Below are 25,939 nucleotides of genomic sequence, written 5' to 3'. Positions count from 1 at the left end.
GTCCCCCATGGGCAACCTTGTCGAACACCTTACTGAAGTCCATGTAGATCACATCCACAGCTCTGCCCTCATCAATCCTCTTGGTTATTTCTTCAAAAAACTCAATCAAGTTTGTGAGACATGATTTCCCACACACAAAGCCATATTGACTATCCCTATTCAGTCCTTGCCTTTCCAAATACATGTAAATCCTGTCCCTCAGGATTCCCTCCAACAACTTGCCCACCACCGATGTCAGGCTTGTGACAGACAATCCTCCCCTAAGTAATCTCAGCTAAAAACTGATCCCGTACCAGCTATGTGTGACCTCACTTTGTGTAATTGGTTGCTGAGGTTGCCTGCACTGTAATAGTTAAATGCAATGTTTGTTGGGACACTGAGGATTGATAATATGTTATATTGATGCAAATTTCTCTCATTTGTTTTGTTTCCTTTCCTTTTTCTTTTAGTAAAGAGCCATAACCCATTGGTTCAAGGCATTAAAATTTCCAGCAATCATGAAGATTTTGAAATGAAAAAAATATTCTTCAATTTACTTGTTGCTTTGACAAATGACCTTGCTTCTATACAGGTAAAACTTTACATGTACAAGTGGCAAGTAGATGTACTGAAAACATGAGATGTTGTTGACCATGAAGTAAATGCTATTTACAAAGCTCATAAATAGCAGCAAGCTGTAAAACTAAATTCTTTCCTAATTTTGGTTTTCAACTCATAACAAAGATGTTTTATTTTCTTCATTTTTGGGATTTGGACATCACTGATAAGGCCAACATTTATTGTCCATCAGTTTGAGAAAGTGATGATGAGCCGCTACCTTGAACCGCTCCAACCCATGTGCATAGGTAGTCCCACAGTGCTATTAGGAAGAAGTTTGACCTTGGGACAGGGAAGGAATGACATTATATTCTCAAGTCACGAAGGGGAACTTACAATGACAGTTGAAAATGTTGTCAGTGGTGTGCCAGTGTTTGAGGCAATGAATGTTTAAGGTTGTCAGTTTAGTCCCAAAGATGTGTCTTGAGGGTTTTTCAAACAGGACATATCCAGGCAAGTTGGAAGTATCCCATCACCATCTGTTTGTGCCTTATAAACAATAGACAGGCTTTTGGAAATCAGAAGGTGAGCTATTTACTGCAAAATACCTAACCTCTGATCATTGTCACACAATACAATGGACTATAAAGACTTGACTTCATCCATACAATGGCTGTTCTGTGGCTATTCCTACCAATACAACAGCTGACAGATGTATCTACAACCAGTAGATTGGTAAGAATGAAATCAAATCAGGCTGGTTCTCTCACCACTGTCATGAGTCCAGTTTGAGAGATAGGTCCTTCAGGTCTCGATCAGCTTAACCGAGCCACTCTTGAAGAAGGACATTAAAGTTGCATGTCAAGAGTACATTATGTGCTCTTGCAACATTTGGTGCCTTTTCCAAGTAGGCGAAAGTGGATACTGCAGATGCTGGAGATTAGAGTCAAGATTAGAGTAGAGCTCTAATAATTGGAGACTCGATAGTTCGGGGCACAGATAGGTGGTTTTGTGGGAACGAGAGAGACTCACGTTTGGTATGTTGCCTCCCAGGTGCAAGGGTACGTGATGTCTCTGATCGTGTTTTCCGGGTCCTTAAGGGGGAGGGGGAGCAGCCTGAAGTCGTGGTCCATATTGGCACCAATGACATAGGTAGGAGGAGTGCTGAGGATGTTAGACAGGCTTTTAGGGAGCTAGGTTGGAAGCTCAGAGTTAGAACGAACAGAGTTGTTGTCTCTGGTTTGTTACCCGTGCCACGTGATAGAGAGTCGAGGAATAGGGAGAGAGAACAGTTAAATACGTGGCTACAGGGATGGTGCAGGAGGGAGGGATTTCGGTACTTGGATAACTGGGGTTCTTTCTGGGGAAGGTGGGACCTCTATAAACAGGATGGTCTGCACCTGAACCTGAGGGGCACCAGTATCCTTGGGGGGAGGTTTGCTAGTGCTCTTGGGGGGGGTTTAAACTAACTCTGCAGGGGCATGGGAACCCAGACTGTAGCTTTAGGGTGCAGGACCTGGAGTGTAGGGAGGTTAGGAATATGGCATCAATCTTAAAGGAGGGTGCCTGTAAACAGAAGAGTGGCTTGAAGTGTGTATACTTTAATGCCAGAAGTATACGAAATAAGGTAGGTGAACTTGCAGCGTGGGTTGGTACCTGGGACTTCGATGTTGTGGCTATTACGGAGACATGGCTAGATCAGGGACAGGATTGGCTGTTGCAGGTTCCAGGGTTTAAATGTTTTAGTAGGGTCAGAGGTGGGGGTAAAAGAGGGGGGAGTGTGGCTTTGCTTGTCAAAGATAGTATTACAGCGGTGGAAAGGAAGATGGACGAAGATTTGCCATCTGAGGTAGTTTGGGTTGAGGTTAGGAATAGGAGAGGTGAGGTCACCCTGTTAGGAGTCTTTTACAGGCCTCCTAATAGTCCTAGAATCATTGAAGAAAGGATTGCGAAGATGATTCAGGAGAAGAATGACAGTAATAGGGTGATTGTTATGGGAGACTTTAACTTTCCTGATATTGATTGGGAAAGCTATAGCTCAAGTTCGTTAGATGGGTCAGTGTTTGTGCAATGTGTGCAGGAGAGTTTCCTGACACAATATGTAGATAAGCCAACAAGAGGTGAGGCCATACTGGATTTGGTTCTGGGTAACGAACCAGGCCAGGTATTAGAACTAGAGGTAGGTGAGCACTTTGGGGACAGTGACCACAATTCGGTGATTTTTACTCTCGTGATGGAGAGGGATAAGTGTGTACTACAGGGCAAGAGTTATAGCTGGGGGCAGGGAAAGTATGATGCGTTGAGGCATGACTTAGGATGTGTGGATTGGAAAAGTAGATTCCAAGGCAAGAGCGTAATTGATATGTGGAACTTGTTCAAGGAGCAACTATTGAGTGTCCTTGATAAGTACGTACCTATCAGGCAGGGAGGAAAGGGTCGTGTGAGGGAGCCGTGGTTTAATAAGGAATTGGAATCCCTTGTTAAATGGAAGAGGGCGGCCTTTGTAAAGATGAGGCGTGAAGGTTCAATAGGGGCGATTGAGAGTTATAAGGTAGCCCGGAAGGACCTGAAGAGAGAGCTAAGAGCAGCAAGGAGGGGACATGAAAGGTCCTTAGTTGGTAGGATTAGGGAAAACCCTAAGGCTTTCTATAGGTATGTTAGGAATAAAAGAATGACTAGGGTAGGAATAGGTCCAATCAAGGATAGTAATGGGAAGTTGCGTGTGGAGGCTGAAGAGATTGGGGAGGCACTGAATGAATACTTTTCGTCAGTATTCACTCAGGAACAGGACATTGTTGTCGATATGAATACTGAGGCACGAATAAGTAGAATGGATGGCTTTGAGATATGTAGAGAAGAGGTGTTGGAAATTCTGGCAAGGGTGAAAATAGATAAGTCTGATGGCATTTATCCTAGGATTCTCTGGGAAGCAAGGGAGGAGATTGCAGAGCCATTGGCCTTGATTTTTGTGTCCTCTTTGTCTACAGGAGTAGTGCCAGAGGACTGGAGGCTAGCAAACGTGGTTCCCTTGTTCAAGAAGGGGAGTAGGGATAATCCTAGTAACTATAGGCCAGTGAGTCTCACTTCTGTTGTGGGCAAAGTCTTAGAGAGAATTTTAAGGGATAGGATTTATGCACATCTGGATAAGAATAATGTGATCAAGGATAGTCAGCATGGTTTTGTGAAGGGCAGGTCGTGCCTCACAAACCTTATTGAATTCTTTGAGAAGGTGACTAAGGAGGTAGATGAGGGGAAAGCGGTAGATGTGGTATATATGGATTTTAGTAAGGCGTTTGATAAGGTCCCCCATGGTAGGCTACTGCAGAAAATACAGAGATATGGCATTGAGGGTGAGTTGGAAGTTTGGATTAGGAATTGGCTGGCTGGAAGAAGACAGAGGGTAGTAGTTAATGGCAAAGGTTCATCTTGGAGTGCCGTCACTAGCGGTGTTCCGCAAGGATCTGTTTTGGGACCATTGCTGTTTGTCATTTTTATAAATGACCTGGAGGAAGGGTTAGAAGGTTGGGTGAGCAAGTTTGCAGATGATACGAAAGTCGGAGGAGTTGTAGACAGTGAGGAAGGATGTGGCAGGTTACAGCGGGATATAGAGAAGCTGCAGAGCTGGGCAGAAAGGTGGCAAATGGAGTTCAATGTAGCTAAGTGTGAGGTGATTCACTTTGGTAAGAGTAATAAAAAGATGGGGTACTGGGCTAATGGTCGGATACTTGGTAGTGTGGAAGAGCAGAGGGATCTTGGTGTCCATGTACACAGATCTCTGAAAGTTGCCACCCAGGTAAATAGTGCAGTGAAGAAGGCATACGGCGTACTGGCTTTTATTGGTAGAGGAATTGAGTTCCGGAGTCCTGAGGTCATGCTGCAGTTGTATAAGACTCTGGTGCGGCCGCATCTGGAATATTGTGTGCAGTTTTGGTCGCCATACTATAGGAAGGATGTGGAGGCACTGGAACGGGTGCAGAGGAAGTTTACCAGGATGTTGCCTGGTATGGTAGGAAGATCCTATGAGGAAAGGCTGAGGCACTTGGGGGTGTTTTCATTGGAGAAAAGAAGGTTTAGGGGTGACTTGATAGAGGTGTACAAGATGATTAGGGGGTTAGATAGGGTTGACAGTGAGAACCTTTTTCCACGTATGGAGTCAGCTATTACAAGGGGGCATAGCTTTAAATTAAGGGGGGGTAGATATAGGACTGATGTTAGGGGTAGGTTCTTCACTCAGCGAGTCGTAAGTTCATGGAATGCCCTGCCAGTAGCAGTAGTGGACTCTCCCTCTTTATGGGTATTTAAGCAGGCATTGGATAGGTATATGGAGGATATTGGGTTAGTGTAGGTTAGGTGTGCTTTGATCGGCGCAACATCGAGGGCCGAAGGACCTGTACTGCGCTGTAATGTTCTATGTTCTATGTTCTATGTTCTAGCTGGAAAAGCACAACAAATCAGGCAGCATCCGAGGAGCAAGAAAATCAACATTTCTGGCAAAAGTCCTTCATCAGGAATTCCATATGAAAGGGCTTTTGCTCGAAACTTCGATTTTCCTGCTCCTCAGATGCTGCTTGACTTGCTGTGCTTTTCCAGCACTACTCTAATCTTGGCCTCTGCCTTTTCCAAGTGGTGTTCAATGAGGAAATGTACTTAATCATCAGTTGAGGGAGGGCTTTAGTAGATAGGAGATTCTTTTACCACTATTTGACCTGATTTATAGTGAGAGTGATCTAAATTTTAAATTTGTCTTTCTACATGTGTATTTTACCCAGTAGCTGCTTAGTGATGGAGGAGCACTACTAGCCCTGTTTCATTATGTTCAACCAAATGAGAATCCTGGAGTTCGGGATTGGTCTCCTGCCCAGTATGAAGAGCTTCAGCTTCATGCCTTGGCTACTTTGATCTCACTGGCTCCAGTCATGGTGGATGACTACATGAAATGCCAAGGAAATACCCGTCTGCTGCTTCTGTTAGATTGGTGCATAAGTCAAAGTAAGTACTTTTAAGTCCCAGTAAATTTAAAATTTTCTGCACGTAATGGAAAACCTTAAAATGGAAGCTTTGATTGATCAGTATGTTTCAATGATAAGGGACCAAAGATGATATAACTCATTTGACGTAGTCAAATTTTGAGTATGAATGCAGTATAGATTTACACCTATTCCATATGTGGAGCATGTTATTGATGGGCTGCATTATGAACATTAAAAACCTTGTGCACTTTTCACTTTTTTCTTTCCACAAATTTGAACCTCAAATAAACTTAGTTATTCAGAATAACAGATGTAAACATCAGTACCACAATTTGTTTCCCTCCCAGATCCATATTATGGTAAAGGCAATTCATTCCATGCTACTGGTGGCCATGGCAGTAAGAAAGCTCAAATGCGCTACTGTCTAAGACTCCTAAGATCTATGGCATCCCTTGGTGAAGAGTTGATAAACCAGAACTTACACGACCAAGGAGTTATTTCTCAACTTCTAGGTAAAGTACTTTCGCAATTCAATTCTAACCTAATAGTAAATTTAAATATAGAATTACAAATAATTTGGGTGCATTTGTGAGGTGCCCTGACCAGTACTTAACATTCAGCTAGTATCATACAGTGAAATATATTAACTGCTATTAATCTAATATACTGTATGGTACTTTATTGTGTATAATTTGGTAGGTGCATTTGCATACAAAATTATGGTGATTATACTTGTCATAAAGTGTTTTCAGATATTCTGAGGATATGAAATGCAGCATATATTTTTGTTCACCCTTTTTTACCCACTGTTCTCCTCAAATTAAGTTAGAGAATGGCTTTAAAGGTTCTAGGAACATTCACATACCTAATTCAAACATCCAACCTTAAATGAACTCAAGTTATGAAAGTAAATTGGCAGCTTGACTTTAACAACATCACGTTTGAAGTTGATGCTATTCTTACTCAGGCTCAAACTTGTGTACTTCATTGGAAAGGGCTGCAGTAATCCAGAGTTCAAATCCTGACTGACTTTTTCATTCGCATTTCTTGGTTCACTGAGTTCTGTTCTAGTACGACATCTGTTCAACAAGCAGTCTAGCTATGATTAGCTGACTCAGGACAAACAGAAGAGTAAATTATGCCTTCCTGTTTATGAAGCAATACTATACCATCAAGTATTGTTATAGTGAACAGAGTTCCCATGCTCACAAGTGCATATGAAAGATGATGCGTGACGTGCACTCGGTAGTACAGAACGGCAAGCATGACGTTTAGTTGGAGGGGCTGGATGGGAACATAATGAGTGCATTAAAGAAATTCTGGTTAATAAGTGATATTGGTAAAAATGCAGAAACATCAATAATTTAAAGATACTGGTATGTTAGGCAAGTGGAGTGTAGAAATAATGAACATAACAGTAAAATTCACATATTGGCTAAGGTCTTCAGATTTGCTCAATAGAATAATAAAGATATCCTTTGTGGGGGACACGAGAAGTCATGTTAATTGATTCAAGAAATTCACTGACCAGGTAACATGTTATAAAAATTTAATAGTTTGAAAGTTCATATGAACTTAACATTACAATCATTGATAAATCTTAAAGCAGACACAGTTTTATTCTTAAATTTCCTGGATAAAAATGTTGCCACAAAGGTCAACATTTATTGCCCAAGCCAAATCACTTTTGAGCAGGTGATACTGAGCTGTCTTCTTCAACCACTGCCATTTAGTTGGTGAGTTACACCTATGGTGCGGTTAGGATGAAAGTGCTGGGTTTTTTGACCCAGCAACAATGAAGGAATGATGATATCGTTCCAAGTCAGGAAGGTGTGTGACTTGGATGGAGGCTTGTAGGTAGTGCTGTTCCTATGAGCCTGCTACCCTTGTCTTTCATTAGTTTGGAAGGTACTGTCAGAGGAGGCTTAGTGAGTTGCTGTGGTATACTCCTGTTGCTTTTCACTACCTATGGAGGGAGTTAAAAATCACACAACACCAGGTTATAGTCCAACAGGTTTAATTGGAAGCACACTAGCTTTCGGAGCGACGCTCCTTCATCAGGTGATTATGAAGGAGCATCGTTCCGAAAGCTAGTGTGCTTCCAATTAAACCTGGTGGACTATAACCTGTTGTTGTGTGATTTTTAACTTTGTACACCCCAGTCCAACACCGGCATCTCCAAATTATGGAGGGAGTGGTTGCTTAAACTAATGGTTAGAGACGATAATCAGTGGGCCACTTTAAACTGAATGCTATTGAGTTTCTTGAGTATTGTTGGAACTACGCTCATCCAGGTAAATTAAGAGTATACCATTACACCCTGACTTGTGTTTAGAAGAGGATATTGGTGAGGCCACTTCTGGAATACTGTGTTCAGTTCTGGTTGCCCCAGTTATAGGAAGGATATTATTAAGCTGGAGGGAGTTCAAAAGAGATTTTCCAGGGTGTTGCCTGGTATGGAAAGTTTGAGTTTTAAAGAAAGGCAGGATGGTCTGGGACTTTTTTCAGTGGAGCTTAGGTGGTTGAGCGGTGACCTGATAGAAGTTTATAAAATGAGGGGTATAGATAGAGTTGGCGGTAGTTGCCTCTTTCCCAAGATGTGGATTTTCAAGATTAGGGGGCACATTTTTAAGGTAGTCCAGATCAGGTAAGGATGGCAGTTTCCTTCCCGAATGGACATCAATGAACCAGATGGAGTTTTCTGACAATTGATAATGGTTTCGTAATCATTATCATCAGACTCTTAATTATAGACCTTTTCATTGAATTCAAATTCCACCATCTACCAATGTGGGATTCAAAATTGGTCCCCAGAACATTACCTTGGTGTCTGAATTAGTTTAAAGATCCATTAGAAATTTTAAAAGCTACTGAGAGAAGGTAAGTTGTAGGTAAGTGTGAGGTCAGGTAGCAATTGGAAGAGGGGATTAGGTGAATAAGGTGCCAGGTAGGAGAGAGATATATGGTACCAGGGAGATGAGAGGATGTAGGGAGCCAGATGAGTGGTGAGACCATGTTTCTGAGTTTTGTAAGGGAGTAAGGTGCCATTTGGGCAAATGGTGTAGGGTGCTAGGTGGCTGATGGGGTAGACGTAAGGTGTCAATTAGCTGTGGGTGGTAGGGTGCAAGGTTTTTGATGTGATAGGATATCAGTTGGTTGCTGGGGTAGGGTGCCGAGTGCGGATCCAAGTACATTGACGAATGTTTAAGGCAGGTTGAGGGGTAAGGTCAAATCCAGTGGTGTCAGGTCAAGTCAGCGAGAGATTGGAACTGTTTGATCCACAGGGCTGGTTCAAGGGAAGAGGTTTCAATTTTTTAGGGGTTCAGTTTGGTGGAGGTTTTGTGACAGTCAGAGGGTTTCTGGTCTGGCTGGATCAGGTCAGGGACTGGGAATTTTGTATTGCCAGAGGGTGTTTTTTTTTATTTTTTACCTTTCCTTGGTAACCATTCGCAAAAATAATTTGGAATCCCCAGATATCCCCAGTTCTAAAGGACTCTTTCAGTGAGGTTCAGATACAGGGTAACCACTCAAAGAAAATTCCAATTACCCGGGCAATTCCCGAAGAGTCAACTGCATCAGGATTTTGCCTTGTCCCGATTCACAATTCCAGTCTCGGCTAATGCAACAACAACCTCCCCATTACAATTTCAGGACCTTTATGACTATTTGTGAGTATTGACTCTAAAAATGTTCATTTATCAGACACTGCCTACATTAGTCTGTTTGTCATTGCTTTGTTAAAATCTGTGTAAAAGAGAATTTACTTTCTAATTTCCAAGATAAGGTAATGGTGCCAGTGTTTAATAAATCATTACTGTTGTTTAGGATCCAAAAATCAGGGTATACCATTTTAAGGTGAATGGCATAAGAAACAAAGTTCATACGAGGAAAAACAATTGCAGTTAGGATCTGAAATTGTTTATCTGCGAGGAAGGCAGGGGTTGATTCAATCAAGGCTTTCCAAAGAGAGTTGGATAATTATCTGAAACTAAAAGAAATTTAGTGGGCGGCACGGTGGCACAGTGGTTAACACTGCTGCCTCACAGCACCAGAGACCCGGGTTCAATTCCTGCCTCGGGCAACTGTCTGTGTGGAGTTTGCACGTTCTCCCTGTGTCTGCGTGGGTTTCCTTCGGGTGCTCCAGTTTCCTCCCACAGTCCAAAAAAAATGTGCAGGTTAGGTGAATTGGCCATGCTAAATTGCCCGTAGTGTTAGGTGAAGGGGTAAATGTAGGGGAATCGGTCTGGGTGGGCTGTTCTTCAGATGGTCGGTGTGGACTTGTTGGGCCGAAGGGCCTGTTTCCTCACTGTAAGTAATCTAATCTGAAAATTGCAGAGTGACAGGGAAAAGGCTGTTGAGCGGGGCTAGTTGAGTTGCTTTCCAGAGAGCTGAAAGTAGGCTAACTAGCTTTTTGTGCAATAGACATTCTATGATTCTGCGATTTAGGCAGAATAGGTTGAGGTAATGGAGCACATCATTGTCACATTTAGCTCAAGTGCATCACAGAAAATACAGCACTTTCTACCTGAATAAGATCATTTTGTTCTGAATAAGAATCACTGGATTCGAAATGTTAACTCTGCTTTCTTCCAGTAGAGGAGAAAGCAGGACTGCAGACGCTAGAGAATCAGGGTCAAAAAATGTGGTGATGAGAAAGCAAAGCAGGTATGGCAGCATCCATGGAGCAAGAGAGTCGACATAAGCCCTTCATCAGGAATGCTGCCTAACCTGCTGCGCTTTTCTAGTGCTACACTTTTCGACGCTTCTTCCAACAGGTGCTGCCAGACCTGCTGAGTTTTGCCAGCAATTTCTGTTTTTATTTCAGATCTCCAGCATCCACAGTTCTTTGTTTTACCTCAGTTGTTTTAGACTGGCAAAGATACAGTGGACCAAAGGGCCTTTCTCTGTGCTGTAGATCTCAATGACTTTATGACTCTAAATCTCCAGTGTTTTTCTTAAAAGTTGTTTTATAGTATTCTTATAATCTAAGTGACCTAATGTTTAATTAATGTTTAATAGATATTCTGAAAATCATGACGAACAGCTCAGAGGAAGAAACCAAACTTAATTTGGATATGCAAACTGACATCCTCATCATCTTATCCAGCATATGTGAAAATGATATTCATAGAAAGGTAATATTCATGTAAATATTAAACAATGCAGCTCAGCTGTGACTGGTTTGGCAAAATAGCATACTGAGTTCAAACATGTCTACACTGTGCCCTGAGTCACATGCATACCTCTGAATAAGAGGTGAGTTATTTATCTTTATAACTTAAAAGTGTGTTGTGCCTCTTCCCAGTATATACTAACTAGCACTTTGCCTATTAAACTGAAGAATGCTAAGGCATAGATTCAAATTGATGCTGCATTGCCTGACTTCATATTGTTGGATTGTGGAATACAATATCAGCTCCATTCAATTCAATTCAATTCAATTTATTTGTTGCACTGGAGCTAACAGTATATTATGCTAAAAATCACGCAACACCAGGTCACGCAACAGGTAAAGACAAGGACTGCAGATGCTGGAAACCAGAGTCTAGATTAGAGTGGTGCTGGAAAAGCACAGCAGGTCAGGCAGCATCCGAGGAGCAGGCAAATTGCCATTTCGGGCAAAACTGGTGAAGTTCACATTGATGCCCTGGGGTCGAAGTGTTCCGAGGCGTTCTCCCTCCAGGTGTCAGATGGTGAGGGAGTGGTGATGGAGGAGGCCCAGGACCTGCATATCCTCGGCAGAGTGGGAGGGGGAGTTGAAATGTTGAGCCACAGGGCGGTGGAGTTGATTGTTTATTTAGAAGTACAAGCTTTTGGCAAGCTGCTCTTTCGTAAGATAGCTAGTGGGGCAGGATCATAGAATACATAGAAATTTATAGTAAATAAATACTATTTATAGTATAATACTATAAAATTTATAGTAGAAGATCAAAAAGATCATAAGTTCTGTCTCCACTGAACACTCCAAAAGCTTGTATTTCCAAATAAACCTGTTGAACTATCACCAGATGTTGTGTGATTTTTAACTTTGCACATCCAAGTCCAACAACGACACCTCCACATCACAGTATGTTATGCCACAGCTAAAATACATTGAGTAGGCACCAGTAAATGCACAGAAGGCACGACCCAGACCACACCGAGAATACTGTGAACGGTTTTTGTCCCTTGTCTGAAGAAAAGAATACTGGCATTGGAGACAGTACAGAGAAGGATCACTGAGTTGATTCTGAAATAGAGGGATTGATTGTCTTATGAAGACAGGTTGAGGAGGCTGGACCTGTGCTTGTTGGAATTTAAAAGAATGGAAGGGACTTTATTGAACATGTAATATTTTTAGGGACTTGACAGGGTAGGTGCAGAAAAGTTGCTTCTCCTTGTGGAAGAGTCTCGGACCAGAGGACATAATCTTAGAATAAGGGATCGATTACTTAAGATGGAGAGGTGAATTTGTTTTCTCTCAGAGGGAGTGAATCTGTGGAATTCTTTACCTCAGAGAACTCTCAAGGATGGTTTAAGCTACTTTAAGTATTTTCAAGGCTGCAATATACAGTTTTTTATACCCAGTAAGAGATTCAAAGGATTATGGGATAAGATAACAAAGTGAAGTTAGGAATTATCATATAAGCCATGACCTCACTGAATGATGCAGCAGACTTGATGAGCCAAATGATCAACTTCTGCTCCTGATTCATTTGTCTAACTCCCTGCTAGAATTGGCATTCCTAGTATCCTAATGTTTCTTATTTTAGTACAGGTAGACAATCCTTTATCCAAACTTTTTCGGAATTCAGACAGGCAGCACCCCATAATCAAACAACAATACTGCAGCAAAAATGTATGAATACTCACTAAATAAAGACTAGAGACTAGAAATAAAGACTAGAAATACTAACACAGTTTTTTTATAGAGTAATATACTGATAAATGAAATACATAGACCATAAATACTCAAGGACATTTTATTTCCAGAAAAAACATTCGGTAAAACTTAAACATACACAGCTTCTGCACTATGGCAGACGGCATTTTTAATTACTTCTTCAAGTGTCGTCTGTCTCATTAACATAGGTTTATGTTTAAGCAATCTTTCTTTAATTGAGTAAATTGCCATAATCTCTTGCTCACTGATAAATGAATGTTGCTCAAGGCCAGCAATTAGTGGACCACACAGTTTCACCAAATTGTCTATGGGGACTTTTTCAACTGTATTCACTAAGTCATTATCATCATCACTACTATCGTCATACTTATCAGCATATCAGCAATTTTCCCATCGTTCAAGGAAGGTTCGATAGGTGCATCATTGTCAACGTTCAGCATTTCTTCGATGTCAACTTCCTGTAATTTATTTACACTTTAGTCCGATAAACTTTGTGCATAACTTACAAGGTTTGCTATCATCTTTTTCTCTTTAGTGACACGAAATCCTTTGAAATCTTCACCTGTAAGTTCATTTACATGAAACATCGTTGTAGGCCAGAGTCTGTGCTAAGCATTTGCTCATGTTGATTTATCAGCATTAGCAACTGCATAAATGGCATCCTTAACACTAAACTCTTTCAGGAAGTCTTGGATCCCTATCTCTCTGTTGACTGCAGCAAGCATACTGTTTAAAAAATAGTCTTTATACTTGCTGTTCATAGAGCACAAAATTCCTTGGTCATAAGGCTGTAATACATATCACATTAGGGGCAAGTAAATGCTGAAAACATTACTTTTCACAAGAAATATGGCAAGGGGATATGCGGAGCAGTTGTCCAGGAACAATAAAATTTTACAGTTTTCTTCTAGTCTAGCTTGCCTGCAATGAGCTTGTGCCCCTGGTACAAAGTGGTTATTGAACCAGTCGAAAAATATTTCCTGGGTTACCCATGTTTTCTTGTTTGCATAATAATGCACAGATAAACTGTGTACACCTTTCAGACATTTCCGTTGTTTGCTTTTCCCAATCACTGCCAATTGCACCTTGTGTGTGCCTGCAGCATTGGCACACCCAAGAATAGTTAACCTGTCCTTAGTATACTTAAAACCTGTTGGTGCCCTCTCATCAGGCATTGTTAATTTTTTTCTCGGCACATAGCATCAATAGAGAGCTGTTTCATCAATGTTGTAAATTTGTTCAGGACTAAGGCTTTGCTCAGATATCAACTTAGCAAATTCATCAATTTAATTTTCAACTGCTTCATGGTCAGCAGAAGACTTTTTACCACAGATTTTCAGATATTTTACACCATTATGCTTCTTAAGTTTCTGCAGCCAACCTTCTGAATACTGTATTGACATTCGAACATGGGCTCCTTCAGTATCTGAGGAGTCGTGAATAGTGCTGAACATTGCTCATCATCAGCAAACATTCCAATTCTGAACTTATAGAATAGAACATTATAGCGCAGTACAGGCCCTTCAACCCTCAATGTTGCGCCAACTTGTGGAACCAATCTGAAGCCTATCTAACCTTCACTATTCCATTTTCATCCAAATGTTTATCCGATGGCCATCTAAATGCCCTTTGGCATGAGGAGAGATAGTCATTGATGAATAAGCTGAAGGTGGTTGGGTATAGGATACTGCCCTGAGGAAGTCCTGTGGACTTATTCTGGAGCTGAGATGATTAACCTCCAGGAACCACAACAATCTTCCTGTGTGCTAGATATGACTCCAGCTACTGGAGAATTTTTCCCTGATTGTCAGTGACTCCACTTTTGCAAGGTCTACTTGATGCAAACTCAGTCAAATGATTTCAAGGGGTATCACTCTCACCTCACCTGTGGAATGCAGCTCTTTTGTCCATGTATGAACTAGAGGGTAATGAAGTCAGGAGCTAAGTGGCCCTGGCAGAACCGAAACTGGGCATTCCTGAACAGCTTATTGCTGAGCAGGTGATGATTGATAGCATTGTTGATAACACCTTCCATCACTTTACTGATGATCGAGAGTAGATTGATGGGGCAGTAATTGGCTGGATTAGATTTGTCCTGCTTTTTGTATACAGGAACATCAAGGTAATTTTCCACATTGTCGGGTAATTGTTGATTTTGTAGCTTTATTGGAACAGTTTAGTTAGGGGTGCTGCAAGTGCTGGAGCACAAGTCTTCAGTACTATTGCTGGAATGTTGGCAGGGTCCAAAGCATATGCAGTTTCCAGTGCCTGCAACTATTTCTTGATATCATGTGGAGTTAATCGAATTGGCTGAAGACTGGCATCTGTCATGCTTGGGGCATCTTGAAGAGGCTGAGATTAATCATCCACTCAGCACTTCTGGCTGAAGGCTGTTGTGAATGTTTTGGCCTTATCTTGTGTATTAATGTGCTGGGTTCTCCCTTCATTAAGGATGCAGATATTCGTGGCATCTCCTTCTCCAGTGAGTTGTTTAAACATCCACACCATTCACAACTGTATATGTTAGGATTGCAGAGCGTAGACCTGATCCATTGGATATGGCAACACTTAGCATTGTTTATCACTTGCTGCTTATATGTTTTGACAGCCATGTGGTCCTCGACATGTCATTCAGAACTCGACCAGCTTTATCACTAGTATAGATGCCGAGCCGCTCTTTGTGGTGGACATTGAAGCATTCCATCCTTAAGTGTTTTCAACATGAAAGAGCACTGATTCATTAGCTGGGGAAGGATGTTATGTGGTAATCAGCAAGATGTTTCCTTGCCCATATTTGACTTGATGCCATGAGACTCAATATCAAGGTCAGGACATATCCAGGAATTATAATGTCTGGGACATTGTTTATAAGATATGATTTAATCCAAGAATTTGACTATACCAGGCTGATGTTTGACTAGTCTGTGAGAGACATGATGGCTCAGTGGTTAGCACTGCTGCCTCACCGTTCAATTCCACCCTTGGGCAACTGTCTGTGTGAGTTTGCATGTTTTCCCATTGTCTGTGTGGGTTTCCGCTGCGTGCTCCGTATGAAGTCCAAAGATGTGCAGGATAGGTGTATTGGCCATGAAAAATTGCCCATAGTGTCCAGGGATATATAGGTTAGGTGTGTTAGCCAAGGGAAAAGTAGAGTTACAGGGAAAATATAGGAGATGGGTGGGGTGGGATGCTCTTCGGAGGGTCAGTGTGGACATGTTGGGCCAAATGGTCTGTTTCTCTACTGTTGTGATTCTGTGATAGCTCTCTCAATTCTAGCACTAGCCCCCAGATGTATGGAGGACTTTTGAGGATCAACAGGACTGTGTTTTTGCTGTTTAGATTAGATTAGATTAGATTAGATTACTTACAGTGTGGAAACAGGCCCTTCGGCCCAACAAGTCCACACTGCCCCACCGAAGCGCAACCCACCCATACCCCTACATCTACATCTACCCCTTACCTAACACTACGGACAATTTAGCATGGCCAATTCACCCCTTACCTAACACTACGGACAATTTAGCATGGCCAATTCACCTGACCTGCACATCTTTGGACTGTGGGAGGAAACCGGAGCACCCGGAGGAAACCCACGCAGACACGGGGAGAACGTGCAAACTCCACACAGTCAGTCGCCTGAGGCGGGAATTGAACCCGGGTCTCTGGCGCTGTGAGGCAGCAGTGCTCACCACTGTGCCACCGTGCCGCCCACATTTCCAGTGCCCTAGATCAATGCCAGGTGGTCTATCTGGGTTCATCCCTTTTTTGAGACTTTGGTGATTGTTGCTAGGAAATTTTGGATGTGAATGTCAACCACATTGTTATGGGTTTGGGGTCACATGTAGACAAGACCAAGTAAGGGTAACAGAGGACCTCTTCTGAAGGACACTAGTGAATCAGATGGGATGTTTTCCTCTGCAACCGACACTGGTTTCATGGTCATTGTTAGATCCTTAATTCAAAATATTTAGTGGATTCACGTTCTGCATCTATTGTGGTGAGATTCAATCCCAGGTTCCTGGAACACTATCTGAGTTTCTGGATTGATAATTTACAGATAATACCGCTAGGCCATCACCTCTATTTCTACATTTAGTATGCACTGAAGTTTCCTGATTCATTTTTCTATTTAACTTCCAATCATATATTAACCTTGTGCTAAAGTTATAATATAAATCTGGAACCAGAACCCAACCTGATACCAAGAGAGTTTAGAGTGAGACTGTCTATCAACTACAATTTGCTTTGTAGTTAATATGGCCTTCTAACATTAAATTTGCATTTCAATGCGAAATTGAAACTTTTCTGCATTGAAACAAATAATGTATGTAATGCTTGATATGATAATTGATCATATGACGTGAAATGGCCTCTTTTTTTCTTATAATTGCTTCCTGATTCGCAAAGTGTGTCCAGCACTGTTTTGATTCTTATTGCAGATTTCTAGCATGTGCAATAAATTAGTTTGCTGTTTAATTTGAAATAACCACAGTGCTTTCTTTCATTGCATATTAGGAACTTTTTGGTGCCTTTGGAGTAGATATTCTCATCAAGCTATTAAAGATTGACCCAAATAAGTTCTATAGTGGCATGGGTCACAACAAGCTAATACTGGCAACAGTAGATTGCGTCTGGTAAGTTCCTTGTTATAATGCTGCAATAAATAATTTCAGTTGTAATTTCTCTCAGTATCTGTTTTGTTTATCACTGCAGGTTAAGCACAGAACTGGCCTCCTCTACCACCTAATCAAGGACTCCACACTTCCCACCGACCTATCACAATCACCTTCTACTGTTGCCCACCTATCGCCATCCCAACTACCTTTCCCTCAGCCTCACCCTCCCATTTATTTCTCAGCCCCCATTCCCCCTCCGCAGTCCTGATGAAACTCTCTTGCTCCTCACCTGCTGTGCTTTTTCCAATGCCACACTTTTTCGACTCTGACTTCTTCAGCATCTGCACTCCTCACTATCACATAGTTTACTTAATGCATTCACAAAGTAACATAATATTATGTTTTGTATAAGATATTTTATAAGGGTATAATTTACACTGTTATTGTGTTATTTGCAAACTTATCATGAAATCTCACATTATCTCTTAATATTTTATCTCTTAATATTTTTGTACTTTAATGTTTGTGATGTAATTAGTGTACTGCATGAGGCTTGTTTTATTCAATGAATAACAAGCCTACATCAACAATATATCAATGTTGTGAGTGCAAAACAATTTCAGAGGTCAATGATTTTTATTCACTCATGGGTTGTGGGCATCACTGGCTGGCCAATATTTATTGCCTCTCCTCTAGTTATCCTTGAGAAGGTGGTAGTGACCTGCTTCTTGAACCACTGCAGTTCCTGTGCTGTATATTGGCCCAAAATGTTGTTATGGAGGAAGTTCCAGGATTTTGACTCTGCTGCAGTGAGGGAATGGTGATATATTTCCAAGTCAGGATGGTGAGTGGCTTGGAGGGAACTTGCAAGCACTGGTGTTCCCATGTAAATGCTGTCGTTGTCCTAGATGGAAATGGTTTTGCATTTGGAATATACTGTCTAAGGATCTTTGGTGAATTTCTGCAGTGTGTCTTGCAGATAGTACACACTTTTGCTATTGGACATTTATGCTTGTGGATGTGCTGCCAGTCAAGTGGGCTGCTATGTCCTGGATGGTGTCAAGCTTTTTGAATATCGTTGAAGCTGCACCCATCCAGGCAAGCTTTAAAATTCATGACCATCTAATTTAAGAATTTTTAAATATAAATAATTGTTTTTAATTATTAGCTCATTTTAGGATTGAAACAATAATCATATCCTTTTTGACCCCATTAAGATCAGCTTTCACCTTTCCACTGCTAACTGCTCTCCTTCTTGCTTTTCCCAATAATTTTTTCACTGTTTCTTTCATCCTCTTAACTTGAAGACATTAACATTTTTGTTCAGATTCAGTTCCTTGGCTAGGCTCTATAGTTAGACCAGTAACTGACAAAAGACTATTTTACTATAGATGTTTATTACTGAGCTTAACTCTATCCTCAAAACACACATTTCCCATGGAAGACATTGAACTGAAGTGATGGGATGTTGCTGTCAATTAAAGCACTCTAGCTGTCCAGCTGACATCAGCTAAGCTTACCTGAGCCAAGAATAAAACAGGTATCTTAATGACCTAAAATAGAAACAAAAAATGCTGGAAATGCTTGGCACATTTTAGCAAGATCTGTAGAGAGAAAAGGAGCCAGGTTTTATGAACGAAAATAAAAACTTAGCAGCAAGTTAACTGACCAAAGACAAGCCTGCTCCGTGTTCATAAAAGGCCAGAAGCAGACTAAATTGGTACACAGCAGGACTTCTGCCTCTTGGTCCCACCTTCAGAAACTGAGGGACTGCAGACTGGCCCACCAAAGAGGTCTGATGCAATCTCAGATCCAGTTAAGTCAGAGGACTTTGGGTAGGAGAGAGGTTTGTCATCTTTTTCATAGCTATATTCTTGAAGGCAACTGCAATTGGTAATAAATGATGACAAAAGAAGCCCGTAACCTCGGAATGAGTCGATAAACTAAAAACCCCTGAGAGAGGAGGGTAAGGGGTAAAAGTGTAGTTTTGAAAGACTGTGCAGATAGAAAGGAGGGGTGAGCACTATCTTTGGGAAGCCATTGCCCCTAATGTACAAAAAACAGACTCAAAATAGAGTACTCTATTACTTACTGTTCTTCACTTTAAAACTTTTTTAATAAGCTGCTCACTCCTGCTTGGCTGCCCACACCAACTATAGTATGGCATGGACACACTAATACTAGAGTCAGTTGAGCTTTTAGCAAGCTCAGTTGATTCAGAATTACCTATTACAAATGGTCGCCAAGTTGCTGATTTCAGTGCCCATCTAGCCCATTGGGGTTACCTCAAGGTGGATAGGAAGGTGGTGGGCTAGGCACTCGTCCTAATTTACATCCACCCCCCCTGCCAAAAACACACATGATATACAGCCCCATAATTTAATATTTCAAGTTGATTTCCTCTAATCTTCTTTATTTACTCACTCACGTTTTACAGTCTTAACCGGAGAGACAAAAGTAGCCAATTCCTTACTATTAAGGAAGTAGTAGCAGGATAATTTATAAAGCAAACTTCTTCCTATTATGGAAAAGAAAAGTTGTTTTTGGCAAATTTATGACAGAATAGCAAAATGGTTGCTGAATAAAAGGAGATTAGTTAGGCTATCATATCTGTGCTGTCTCTCTGGCAGAGCAATTTCACTCATGTCAATCCTCTACTTTCTCCCCACTGCCCTATACGCTCCTCCTCTTCAAATAATCATCCAGTTCCTCTTGATTGCGCTTCTACCACCAAGCTCTCAGACAGCATATTTCAGATCCTAACAACTTGCAAAATATTTTTTGCGACATTAAAACCGTGCACTCTAATTCTTAATCCTTCCATTAATGGGAATAGTTCTTCCTTTCAACTCGGTCCAGAGCTCTCAAAAATTTGAATAACTTTATCATATTTTCACTCAACCTTCTCTCCATCCAGTGATGTAACATAAATTCCTCATTTCTGAAATCACTCTGATAAATCTTTTTGCACATTTTATTGCCTTGCTATGCATTCTAAAGATTTTAATTTTCCCAAACTCACCACAATTCATTCCCTCCAAGCTGCCTACCACAGCCAGGGAGATCCACATAGCTGCTGGAGAGATTAGAAGTAATGTAGGTTCAGAATGAACAAGTTTAGATGTTTAACATAATATTCTTGCTCTGTACTCTATGCCCATATTAATGAGACTTAAATATGTTATGCTTTATTTACCACTCTTCAATCGGTTATGCACATATTTTCCACCTCCCTTCTGACCCTTGTACTACGTTTAGAATTGTATCCTTTATTTTCTATTGCCCTCCACAGTCTTTCAACAAATTGAATCATCTCACATTTTTCTGTATTGAGTTGCATCTGCCATTTGTCCACCCATTTCACAGATACTGTATTCAAGTTGCTATTGTTCCTTTTATTGCATGCCTCTAATTTTGCTCACAAGTCTATTTTGTGGAACTTTCACAAACATCTTTTGGAACTATATGTAAAACACATCAATAGCATTGCTCTCATCAACCCTCTCTGATAAAAATATAAGCATGTTAGTTGAATACAGTTAATCTTTAATAAATCCACGCTAGCTTTCATTAACTAACCTGCATTTGCCCAAGTAACTATTAATTTTCTCACAAATTACTATTTCCGGAAGTTTCCCTAGCTGGTATGTTAAGTTAAACTAACTGGCACGTAGTCGCTGGGCTTGGCTTCGCCTTTTTTGAACAACGGTGTGACATTTGAAATTCTCCAGTTCCCTGACATCAGGCATGAATCTAAGGAAGACTTGAAAATTATGACAAGTGTCTCCAAGTTTTTCATTTTCTCTTCCCACAGTGTCCTTTAGTTGAATCTGATCCTGATGCCTTTAAGTGTACAATCTGTTCTTAAACTCACTGTTTGCTTCACTTACTTAATCCTTCTCTGAACCTTTTACATTCAGCTTAATTCTCTGTTGTACTCTGTTGTCCACCTGTTATCCATCATAAACACATTTTTATTCTTCATTTTAATGTCCACCTCTATTGTCAACTGAGGGGGAGCTGTGCATTTACCTTATGTGTTGGTATGCCTTTACTCTGAACTATCTCTTCTTTAAAGACAATCCATTGTTCATTTATAATTTTGGCATCCAACCCTTGATTCTTATTTATCTAAGTCAGATCTATTCTTACCCATCAAAGTTGGCTTTCCTCAAGTTAATTATTTTCACACTTTCACTCCTTGAATTTTCCACAACAATCTAAATCTTATGATACAATGATCACAATTCCCTAAGTGTTCTTTTACTAATACTTGTTCCACTTGGCTCATCTCATTCCTAAGAAACAGTTTAGCAGTGCCCTTTTCATAGAACATTACAGCACAGAATAGGCCCTTCAGTCCTCGATGTTGCACTGACCTGTGAAACCAATCCGAAGCCCATCTAACTTACACTATTCCATTTTTGTCCATATGTTTATTCAATGACCATTTAAATGCCCTTAAAGTTGGCAAATCTACTACTGTTGCAGGTAGTGTGTTCCATGGCTCTACTACTCTGAGTAAAGAAACAACCTCTGACATCTGTCCTATATTTAACACCCCTCAATTTAAGGCTTTGTCTCCTCGTGCTAGCCATCACCATCCGAGGAAAAAGGCTCTCACTGTCCATCCTATCTAACCCTCTAATTATCAAATATGTCTCAATTAAGTCACCTCTCAACCTTCTTCTCTCTAAAGAAACCACCCTCAAGTCCATCAGCCTTTCCTCGCAAGACCTTCCTTCCATATCAGGCAACATCCTAGTAAATCTCCTCTGAACCCTTTCCAAAGCTTCCACATCCTTCCTGTAATGTGGTGACCAGAATTGCATGCAATACTCCAAGTGCGGCTGCATCAGAGTTTTATACAGTTGCAGCATGACCTCATGGTTCTAACTCAATTCCTCTACTAATAAAAGCTAACACACTGTATGCTTTCTTAGCAGCCCTATCAACCTGGTGGCAACTTTCAGGGATCTATGTAACCAAGATCTCTCTGCTTATCTACACTACCAAAAATAGTTAGAGTGGAAATGTACTGCTATAGAATATTCTCTTGAATACTCTAGCCACTATTGCCCCACTCTGTCTTTTACTGCTATGTCAGTCCACATTCAGATAAAGTCTCCCTTTGCATTTCTCTGTTATTTTCTTGAAAGTTTGTTCGTGTACATTTTTCCCACTGGTTGGTGAGCTGTAGAGTGCTCCAACAACATTGTTGAACCTTAGCTCTAGCCAAACAAATTCTGTCCCTGACCTATTGGAACACAATCTCTCTCCAGTGATATAATGTTTTCCTTTCTGTCATTCTTCATCAGTATTCCCACCTCTCCCACTTTCCTATGTTTATTGAATACATTGTATCCAAGAATATTTAACAACCAATAGTGCCCTTCTTTGAGCCAGTTCTTTGAAGCTGTAACATGCAATGTGGGTAAAGAGCAACCAATAGATATCTGGTTCAGCTCACTGCTTTCTCCAAATAACTTCCTTGTTGTCCACTGCCCCAATGCAGAGCAGGCATAAGCATGAGACTCATAAGCACCTTTTCACCTAGGATATTGGCACCCAACTTTCAGGGAGGCATGATCATCATCCTGGCATCTGCAATGCCCTGACAATGCACCCTACCGTCTCACGCATTTGAAATGTATGACACCAACAACCAACAGATTGCAGCCACATCAGATACAGTAACTGCATAGGGAAAGATACTCAGATCACTGTGGCATCAGGCTGCCCACCAGGGTTGTTCGCTAGCTGTTCCAGCACAGATTCTCATGGTACCTAGCAGCATGCCAGCAACATACATGCCTGCCCTTGCCATTGCACTTGCAGTTAGTGCTGTACACAGGCAGGTGGCCATGCTGCATAGCCATGCTCAACCAAGCTCACCTAGCTCTTCTTATACATCAGTGAGCAATGTCAGGTTACCACCAACTCCATGGAGGCATCCATCAGCAAGGGGGTCCAGAGCAATTAATCAAGGGCAGCCATCCATGCCAGTCGTGGGCTTCAGCCACGGTCAAACATCACATCACAGTGGGTCTGTGCCTTTGTGCTTCAAGGTGCAGGTCATGGTCAGCCCTTTGTCTCTATAGGGGCCAGACTTAGGCTGAAGGGAAGTTAGCCACAGTCTGAAACACATGAGGCAACCAGTCAGGTCTGTGCAGATATTGGCCAGTAATAGTCGAGGGAGTAGGCCATATTCATCCCTTTGCCATTATTTAGAGATGGAGAAATGGAGAATGGGGATTCAGTGGGGGAAGTAAGGCAAGTGTAGATGCATTTACCTGGCCTGGCTGATGACCTGGGTAAGTGTGAAGCCTGTGGAGTAGGCAAATGGGTATGTGTGCGGGAGCAGGTGATGTTAGCATCTCAATAGCATGTTAATGCTGAGGCTGAAAGCCAAAGGCAGAGGACCACACACTGCAATTAAATCATGAAGCACACCAAAATTGTATAATGTCCAAGACAATGACTTGAAATGTTCTTGCATGCTGGGAGAAGTAAGTGAGCCAAGGTATGAGGGAGGCAGCTGCATCTACAACTGGTCACTGAGAATTCACAGGGGAAGGACATTGATGTCATACAAATGAGATATTGAGTACACAGCATTCAGGTAGTGTACTACTTAGCCACTGTGCAGCATTGACCTTCACTGTATGTTGAACCTTGCTGGCACCATCACTACTGGGGAACTGCCTGAAATAGACAGTCATCTAAAGAGCGAGCAATGCTGATGGGCAGAGGGCCCAACTTGTCAGAATGAGCCAATGCAAGAACACATGTTGTTAACACTACGCACACATGCATTCATTGAATATCTCCGCCATACCACATTCCATGGGAGCAAGGAGTGCACCCAAAGAGCACAATGAAGCACCTAGGCCTTACACAGAGGTATGAACAGCCACGTGAATGGTGATAAACAAACTTTATTACAAACTCAAACTTTGTAGATAAGTGTCAGCTGTGAGCCGTACATATGTGATTACAAAACCTTTCTTCTCCTCTCCCTCCCAGTGTGCCTCACTGAGTTCTCCTTTTGTGCAAATGTAGGGGTGGAGGAGGCTTACTCTGCAGTCAAATCCACTGATTGTGAAGATTTGGTGGAGTGACCCTGGGACTTTTTTGCCCAAATGGTGGCTCAGTGGTTAGCACTGCTGCCTCACAGTGCCGGGGACCACGGTTCGATTCCAACTTCAGGCGACTCTCTGTGTTGAATTTGCACGCTCTCCTGATGTCTGTGTGAGTTTCCTCCAGGTGCTCTGGTTTCCTCTCAATCCAAAGATGTGCAGTTTAGGTGAATTGGCCATGCTAAATTGCCCATAGTGTTCAGGGATGTGCAGGTTAGGTGCACTAGTTAGGGATAAATGTAGAGGGTAGGGAATAGGGTCTGGATGGGTTACTCTGGAGGGTCGGTGTGGACTTGTTGGGCCAAATGATCTATTTGCACGCTGTAGGGATTCCGTGATTCTATGAAATGGTTCAGACATGGTCTTCTTGTCCCTCCCTTCACACCGGGCCATCCTGACTCTGCCCTGATGTGAGATGTCTTTTCCTGTAATGACATAAAGGGGGTAAATGGGGTTGATTTGTGCTGGTGCATTGGAAGGGAAGTTGTTGAGGTGTTCTGAGGGAGTGACGAAACAGAGGATTCAGGGCTAATGCTGTAGCAAGATGGGAAGGGAAGGAGAGTGAGTGATGCAAGATATTGCATGCAATAGAACAGAAGCCGTGGTGGCAGAAGAATACAGTAGCAGAGACAGAGTGAGGTGTGAGTTGGCAGAGAGCAAAATGTGGCATTTACCCTGGTAGCACAGAGAAGGTTATTGACCTTCTTCCAGCACTCTTACCTGGTACCCCACAGTCTGGACAAGGCAATAACCCACATGGCAATCTCTGATCAGGCAGACATCATGTAGCAGCACAGCGTTCTCTGTCAGCCCTCCCATGCATCACTCCATTAAACAGGGCGGCACAGTAGCTCAGTGGTTAGCACTGCTGCTGCACCACACCAGGGACCTAGTTTCGATTCCAGCCCTATGTTGCTGTCCACATGGAATTCTCCTGTTCTGAGTGGGTTTCCTCCAGATGCTCGAGTTTCCTCACACAGTCCAAAGATGTGCAGCTTATGTAGATTGATCATGCTAAATTACCCCAATAGTGTCCAGTGAAGTTCAGGCTAGGTGGAGTAGCCTTGGTAAATGCAGGGTTAAGAGGATAGGGTGGAGTGGTTCTCAGTGGGATGCTTTTTAGAGGATCAGTGCCGACTCAAAGGGCTGAATGGCCTCTTTCTACACTGTCCAGATTCTATGATTCTAAGACCTCCGTGTTCCTGTTGGACAACCTCAGTGCCAACTTGTCCTTGCCAGTTATCTCTGTCTAGTCACTGGTTAAGAGCAGGGCAGATGCCATTGCTCCCTCAGGTACACTTTGGGCTCTTGAAGATGATGTGGCAGCAAGGGATGCTGGTCTTGTAGTAGATGTCCAGTGAGTGATGACTACTTGGAACAGCTCATTCTAAGATGGAGTAAGTGATGCAAGATATTGCATGCAAAGAACAGAAGCCTTGGTGGCAGATGAATACAATAGCAGAGATAGAATGAAGTGTAAATTGACAGAGAACAGAGTGTGGCATTTACCCTGGTGGCACAGAGAAGGTTATTTACCTTCTTCCAGAACTCTTACCTGGTTCCCCCACAGTCTGGACAGGGCACGAACCTATGTGGCAATCTCTGACCAGACAGACATCATGTAGCAAGTTAAAAACAATGACTGCAGATGCTGAAAATCAAATACTGGATTAGTGGTGCTGGAAGAGCACAGCAGTTCAGGCAGCATCCAACGAGCAGCGAAATCAACGTTTCGGGCAAAAGCCCTTCATCAGGAAGCACAGCATTTTCTGTCAGCCCTCCCAGAAGAAGACT

General features: G+C 41.9%; 1 protein-coding gene across 12 annotated transcripts in view; it reads left to right on the top strand.

Annotated features, from left to right (window-relative positions):
- Window positions 1–25,939, top strand: part of steap2 (STEAP family member 2, metalloreductase) — a 226,015-nt gene that overhangs the window by 169,634 nt on the left and 30,442 nt on the right. For 10 of the 12 annotated variants that reach the window (XM_072575875.1, XM_072575876.1, XM_072575877.1 and 7 more), the window contains 5 exons: window positions 450–571; window positions 5,310–5,526; window positions 5,855–6,019; window positions 10,527–10,642; window positions 16,906–17,024. In XM_072575875.1, coding sequence (XP_072431976.1) covers window positions 450–571; window positions 5,310–5,526; window positions 5,855–6,019; window positions 10,527–10,642; window positions 16,906–17,024 — 739 coding nt within the window. Of the gene's footprint in view, window positions 1–449; window positions 572–5,306; window positions 5,527–5,854; window positions 6,020–10,526; window positions 10,643–16,905; window positions 17,025–25,939 lie in introns of those variants that run through there. The other 2 variants (XM_072575881.1, XM_072575882.1) reach the window with 2 other exon arrangements.

This window comes from Chiloscyllium punctatum, chromosome 8, assembly GCF_047496795.1.
Source record: "Chiloscyllium punctatum isolate Juve2018m chromosome 8, sChiPun1.3, whole genome shotgun sequence".
Taxonomy (NCBI): domain Eukaryota; kingdom Metazoa; phylum Chordata; class Chondrichthyes; order Orectolobiformes; family Hemiscylliidae; genus Chiloscyllium; species Chiloscyllium punctatum.
Note: the sequence above shows the minus strand (reverse complement) of the source record. Positions and strands in the feature narration are given on the sequence as shown.